The 7911-nt window shown below is 27.1% G+C and overlaps 1 protein-coding gene across 1 annotated transcript; it reads left to right on the plus strand.

Moving 5' to 3' along the window:
• Window positions 1-5426: 5426 nt before the first annotated feature.
• LOC110625933 (LOB domain-containing protein 1) lies at window positions 5427-7058 on the plus strand. Its single transcript, XM_021771642.2, has 2 exons — window positions 5427-5740; window positions 6415-7058. The coding sequence occupies exons 1-2, from the start codon at window positions 5507-5509 to the stop codon at window positions 6763-6765; spliced, it is 585 nt and encodes a 194-aa protein (XP_021627334.1). The 5' UTR covers window positions 5427-5506; the 3' UTR covers window positions 6766-7058.
• Window positions 7059-7911: the final 853 nt, after the last annotated feature.

A 7911-nucleotide genomic window follows, 5' to 3' on the forward strand; every position in this document is an offset into this window, starting at 1 on the left:
TTTTTTTAAAAAAAAAAAATATTATATATACTATTTAGATATAAATTGAATATTAGATTATAAAGTAAGAACGAGTGAAATCATGCTTGAAAATATTTAAAAAAATATTAATTATTAATTATATTTTTTTAGTTAATATTTTATTTAAAAATTATCGTCATTAACAATTTGTTAACGATATAATACTATCAAATATTATTTTAATACAAAATAAATTATAAATTTAAAGTGAAAATATGTGAGAATATAAATTATTTTTTTATTTAAAAGAAAAAAGAGTTTGATTATTAGTGAAATTACTAGAAAGTTGACAACTTGCAATCACTTTGGGGATGATGACTTGTCATTCCCTTAAAATTCAGAATTTTTCAGTTCTGATTCCATTATTAGGGTTTTTGGTCAATTGGGTATTGTATAAAGTATATAAATCTAATTATTGGCGTAGCAGTCCATTCACATTAATATGGTTTGCAGACTTAGGTTTACGCATTAAACATGAACAAGAAGTTCTGAAATTATTGGGTCAAGCATGTTACTTTTTCTGGTCATAGTCTTCCTTAGGGCTGCCCTTAGTCTCAAGAATTTTGATAAACCCTAACCGTTGATGGCTTTCATCATTCATTATGGGGCTTCAAAAATCTATTTTTCATAATGAATTTCATTTGAAGATGAAAGCAAGCTATGAGGATATATACTAATGCCGTATGGCTAAGTGCAAATTTAAGTAATAATCTTGTGACCATTCAAACTTGATTATGACATTTCTTCTCTTCTAGGACAATATCTTGTGGTGTGTATGAATTCAGGCATTGCTTATGTTTCAATGTGTATATCCTAAGATGCATATCGTTTCATTCATTTACTGTTCTAGCTAATTCATTATTTAGAAGATGGGTGTTTTTCTTCGCCATCAACTTTAGGTCAAATATGAAATTGTGTTCTAATTTTGTTTAATTTATTATATATCTCCATCAATTTAATATTTTCTTTTTTATTAAAGATAAACGTATACACACTAACACAATCTCTGAATTCAAGTTAAAATTATAATAAATCTGACAAGATATAAGATTTTTTAGTACTCTATAAGTCATATTCACTCATCTATAATCAATGTGAAATTCCGAAAAATCAACCCTAGAGTACACTCCTAAAAAAATCTCAACTCAAAGATCATGACTCATCATGCATACACACTAATTCTCCTATTGACTTATTTACTTTTTTTTTTGTTGAAAGATAAGCGTGTACATACACGAATAACAGCCATTGAATCCAAATCAAAACTATAATAATTTTAATAAGATTTATTGGTGGTATATAAATTTATTGACTTAATATTAAAGTTAAGTTAAATTATTAATATTTAGATATTAATTTTCTTAGCAATGAGTTTTAATTTATTGTTACTCTGAGTTTTTTTTTCTAAATGGTGAGGTTATCAATCCGAAATAATTGTATTTTGCAAAGTATCTTTATTAACCATTGATCATGGTAATCTTACATGTGTCTACTAAAGGAAATTATTGTACATGTAAAATTTTTCCCTATCTCTTTGATGCCTAAATCGGTTTCGGTTGAACAGAGTAATAGTATATTGGTTGAATGCTGATGAAGCCTCTTATCTGTATACATGCATTGGACAAGCAAATTTGCAAGATTCATGTATCTAATGAGCAGACTCTTGGCTGCCGTCAATTCTGCTTTCACAAATTAGGCAGCTTATAAAGTAAATTGGATTTTTAATAATTTTATTTATTACAATTTTAATTTAACTTTGATTGAGAGTTAAATACCAAATTAAATTAAATTAAATTAATTAAATTAAATTGTATTAATATATTTAATTTATTCCTATGTAAAATTTCAAATTGCTTATATCATGATGTAAACACATGTGGGTCCACATTTTGTACTAGATAAATGGATATATTTATGTGAATTCTTTTAGGAATGAATAGAAAGGACATGTGTTTTACACTTTCACACTGTTTCTTTATCTATCTGTCAATATGAAATGATTTTATGATAATGGAGCAAAAGCAGTAGTAAGCAATGCATATTTTAATATATTTTTTAAAATTATAAATTAATTAATTTCAAATAATGATTTATTTGTATTTAAATCATTTTCAAAATTAAAAATTCTCGAGTTAGAACTCCAACTGTACTTAAAAAAAGCATATGGGTATTAGGAGTATATGATTTTGCTTTAATAAAGGTCCACACGCAAAAGACTATTGAGAATGAGAGATGTCATTGCAAAGTAATAGTGGTGTTGGTGTTCATAGCCAAGGGAATATTACAAGTCCAACCACTTCCACCAGCAAAGCCAATGTTTAGATTTTTCTATGAGTTGGAAATTTTGGCCACCTTGGATTACTACTTAATTCATTATTTAATTATCACACTCACTATAAATTTCATTAACTCCAAAGGAAAATAAGAAATTTATGGTTTACTATTTCTGGGTTACTTTATTTTTTTAATTAATTTAGCAAATAGATTATTTTATCATGTAAATTAATTGTTTATTTAAGCATTAGGATTAGGGAGGTCAAAATCACTAATTGCTACTTAAGACATGTTAACTGAGTTTTCTTCCTCATGTGCTCAACGAGCTGACTAGTTCCCACCAACTTGTGCCCACCTTTGTCCCTATATGCAAAGATTAATATTGCCGAGGAATTAATATATTGATAAAATTGTAATTTACTATTTAATCCTACAACTTAGTGAAATTAACTACTTAATTCTTCTATTTTAAAAAATACATGAAATTGTCTCCATATTTTTTCAAACTATTAATTATTTAATCAATATATTTTTTTAAGCCATTAATAAATGTGAAAGGACTAAAACGAAGGTATTTAATTGGTACCTGTGATTTTAAAATATAATTATTTAATTTTTGTAATTTTAAAATAAAAATTATTTAATTCTTACAATTAATGAAAAGTATTGAATAGTTAATAGTATGAAAAAATAATAACTATTTAATTTTTTTTAAAAAAATATTTTCTAAATAAAATAATAATTATCTTTTAAGTTTAGAGTTCTAAATATTCCGGTCTACAAAAAAGAATCTACCATTAAGTTTGAGAAAGTTCCGACCTACAAAAAAGAATCTACGATCAAGTTTGAGAAATATTTTAAAATATAGAAATATAACCAAATCAATAAATATAGATTTTTTTCTTAATATCTGTCAAAGAGAGTTAAATTTGAATTGGAACTATTTAACATTATAGATTTTACCATTAAGCTACCATATTAAATGATAATAATAACGGTTGAGTTTATTTTTTAAAATAAAAAAATTAAATAATTAATTTTATTAAATTATAAGGACTAACTAATAATTTTTTTCAATATTAATATATCCGGTGAGAAAACATAAGAAGGGATAAAGAAATGGGTGGTTTTAAAATAAATGGGAAGGTCGTTAGATGGTGGTTAGGGGAGTAGAAAGATTGCATTGTCTTTGTCTCGGAGGTGGCAGCAGCAAACCCAATAACTAGCCCTAGAAACCATTCACAACTCATCTTTACTCGAAATATATTTTTGCTAAGATGATATGGAAACTTTTGTTCAAGTGTGGACTCTTCAACTTTTGGAGCTACCCATTAGCTTCCATAGTGGGAGGAAAAAATCTTAGCAAAAATTAAGGCGTTTTACATATATGGTTGGTCATAATTAATTGGTGACTGACTAATAGCTACAGGCTCCCTATTCCGACTCTTAAATATTAAAATTTATTTCCTAAGAAAAAATTTTATAAAAATTATTTATAATTTTATATTTTTTAAATGATAATTTTATAAATTAAAAAATAAATAAATTTCTTATATTTTAAATAAAATTTTTTTAAATAATTTAAATTCACCTCGAATAAGTCCATTTAAAAAACATAACGCTATCTCTCAAATTAATTTATAACGTCAGTATGAAAATTAAATATTTCAATTATTATCGTTATAAAATTAATAATAAATAATAATAAGTAGAATATTCAATCAACTACTAATATATTTATTTACATTAAAAAATGTAAATTTGATTGACCTATTTAAGTGATGTTGAATGAATAGTAAAGGAAAAAAGAACTGTGGATTACGTATCAAATAATGTTGATATAGTGACAATGGGACCTAAAATAAGGTGATAATGAGCTTTGTTAGAGGAATATTGCTTCCCTTTTTCCTTATTATTGTTTGACTTCTCTGTTTCTCTTGTTGAATTTTTGCTATGACTTCAGTCCAACAAATTTGGAGGGAGAGAGAGCGCCCCTTTAATGCTTCTCCCTTTATAAATTATTAATTAATTTTACCTTTAATTCATAAATTTTACCGAATCGAAATTTAAGTTTAACTTATTTATTAAATAAATTTAAAAATTAAACTAAATTTTAATTTATTTTAAAAAATAAATTAAATTCGTTCGAATTTTTATAAAATAACTTTAACTCATTTAGACTCTTGATTTTACTCTTTAGAAAGTTAGGCATTGCATTGAAAATTTTATGGCTAAAAACAAAATTTATTTTGAGATAAATCAACGTTTTAGACATTCATTAATTTCCACTAATTGAAAATTCTTGTAAACAGTATATTTTTAATATGAAAAATCAAGCTCCTACGAAATTAACTAGCCTCTTTTATCTTTTAGTTTAAATTAAAATAATGAAGTTGACTGCTTTTCATATTTATCTATCAATTTTTTTAAAATAAATTTACTCAAAATTATTAGTCTTTAAATTTAATTATCTTCTCTATTGAAATTATTAAATTTTAATAAAAATAAATATAAAAAAATTATATTACTCTTCAATTAAAATAATTATACAAATACAATGAATGTAATTAATATTTTATAAATATTTTAATTATTAAAGGGTAAATTAAAAAATAAAATATTTAATGAAATATTGAAATTATAAAATGTCACTGATTTTTTTTAAAAAATGAGCTTTAGATGTTTCTTTTTTTTTTTAAATTGTAAATTTTGAATTTAAGTCTTAATATAAGTTGAATACAAAATATTAATATTAATAAAATTTAATTTAGTGTTATTAACAATACTATAAAAGAAAATTAAGTTGGCCAAAATGATTAAGATTAGGGAATCAATCACGAATATTTAATATATATTCATTATAATATTGAAAATAAGCAGAAAATAAAATTAAAATGATTTTAGAATTTACCCTCCATTCTACTTTCAAACCACTAGAGATTTCATACGAAAAATCCAATAAAACACAAACCTAACGAACTTGAAAAAGAGAGAGAGAGGGAAACGCGCGCCAACCCAACCAATAGAGAATTTTCAACGGGATGACGTCAGCCTTATGGAGATGACGCAACACCAAGCGCTTCTCCTTCTCTATATATACTTCCTTTCTCACACTCCACAAAACCCAAACTCATCTCTCTTTCTCTCTCTCTCTCTCTGTCCCCATTTTCTCTCCTCTTTATCCCTCTTTAGAACATCAGATAAGAAAGAAATGGATCACAGTGAAGCAGCCAACTCTAACACTAACTCAACTTCTCCTTCTTCTTCATGTTCCCCGCCGCCTCCACCTACGGTGGTTATTAGTCCTTGCGCTGCTTGTAAGATTCTCAGGCGAAGATGCGCCGAGAAATGTGTTTTGGCTCCGTATTTTCCTCCTACTGAACCGGCGAAGTTCACCATTGCTCATCGCGTGTTTGGCGCTAGCAATATCATTAAGTTCCTACAGGTAATATATTAGCTTGATCATTTTTTAGCAGGATAATTAATTAATTAAAAATCTTAATTACTTTGAAAGATTTAGTGAGGTGATCTTGTGATTAGTTTATTAAAAAAGTAATTTTCAAGAATATGAATGGTTTAACACTTAATTTTGTTGAATTTTTAATATCTCCTCTGCTTTTTTGTAAGTTTCCGATATATCATATGTAAATAACAAACTAAGAAAATAAAAGTTATCTGGAATCCAAATGTGAGATTTTTTCACTGGAGGAGATTGAATCTCAAGTTGACTAGCTGGAGTTAGTTAAGAATGAAAAGCGATAGTTGGAAGGGCAGGGCAGGGCAGGGCAGGTGCCGTAGATAGCTCGAGTAAGGAACGCTTAGCTTGCTTTTCAAATTTTGAAAAGTCTCTCAAACTGACTGTGGAGACACACTCAAACCGAAATGTACAAAATTTCCAAAGAGCCCCAAAGTTTGAAAGCAAAATGGCACTAACTCTGTTTGTTTTTTCTGTAAAAAGATAGACATTTTCTAGTGTCTTTATTAAGATAGGATTTGTTATGTTGACTTCTAATATTTTATCTTTCACTTTCAGAGATCTATAGCCGTTTATGTCACAATCTATTTGTTTTTTAAATTAAATTACTAAAATAGAAAACCCATTTTTATTTAAAATTTCAGGAACTTCCAGAATCTCAGAGAGCTGATGCAGTGAGCAGCATGGTTTATGAGGCAAGTGCAAGGATCAGAGATCCTGTTTATGGCTGCGCAGGGGCAATTTGCCATCTTCAAAAACAAGTCAATGAGCTCCAAGCACAATTAGCTAAAGCACAAGCTGAGCTTGTTAATATGCAATGCCAGCAAGCTAATCTTGTGGCCTTCCTCTGCATGGAAATGGCTCAATCTCCTCAACAATCATCTGAACAATCCGTCGACAACTTCATTAGCACCCCGCAGAGCTACCAGAGCAATCCTTGCTTCATGGAGGACAACAACAATTTTGGGTCACTCTGGGAGCCTCTCTGGACATAATTTAAACTATTATCATAAACACAATATCTACAGCTTAATTATGATAATTAATGTGCCAATGAAGTTCTCCTAACTCAAGGGTAGCTCCTAATGAGAAGGAGAAATCCAAGGACATTAATTTTAATAAAATTAATTAACTTAATTATTATAGGTTTAGATAATCAAGTGTGGTAAGCACTAGGATATGGCCTTTGAATTTCTTTTCTGTAATCTTTATTTTTGCTATCTAAATTAGGAGAGAAAATGAAAGAAGATCACTTTTTCTTTTTTCAATCTATTTTTTTTTTCTTTAACTCTTTACTGGTTACTGAATCTTAATCAAAGCAACTTTATGGTCACCTGCCATCATTACTTAAAAAAAAAAAAGATGTTTGAGGAATGCCTTGTCAAACTAGCTTTTGACCATCTATTGATTTATGCTTTTCAATGGTGACTTGGAGCACTCAAATTTCTCCAACCAAGTCTTTTACGTAAAATGACATTAATCCACTAACCAGTTTGATTAAGAGATAAAAATATAATTATATAGCAGATGAAGTCTTGGCTTAATTAAATTACATTGGTTGAGTGAGAAAACAATTATGATTGCATTAATTAAATTTATCCATCACCAGCAGCTGATTCTTTAATGTGGACTAATTTGAACGACAGTTTGACGATTCTTTACAAAATCGGCCACTGCAGTTTTTGTTTTTTTCTTGAATATATTATCTATATTCTTTTGTACGTCAAAACCCTAAATTTTTATCATCACCCTAAGAAAAAGTAGTTTTGCATATCTGCTCCTCAGAGAACTCAGAATGGGCTTTTTTTTATATTATTTAAATCCTTGTTTGGGTTGATAATATTTTTAACCTCCTAACAAATGCTCTCATTACGTTTGTTGTAGAGAAATTAACTTATTAATTTTTCCTAATTAACTCAATTAACTTACTTTTTTTTAAATATTCCAGAAATTAGATTCCTTGTTTATAAATTTTTTTTATATACATACTTTATCGATTTGAAATTATATATCAATGTTTTAAAAAATAATTTTTATTATTAATTTTAAGATATTATGATTAACATATATCGAAATGAAACTAAAAATAATAATAAATATTTTTTAGGTACTATTTTTCTTAACGTGTGTATTAATAGTTA

The sequence above is a fragment of the Manihot esculenta genome, chromosome 11 (assembly GCF_001659605.2).
Source record: "Manihot esculenta cultivar AM560-2 chromosome 11, M.esculenta_v8, whole genome shotgun sequence".
NCBI lineage: Eukaryota > Viridiplantae > Streptophyta > Magnoliopsida > Malpighiales > Euphorbiaceae > Manihot > Manihot esculenta.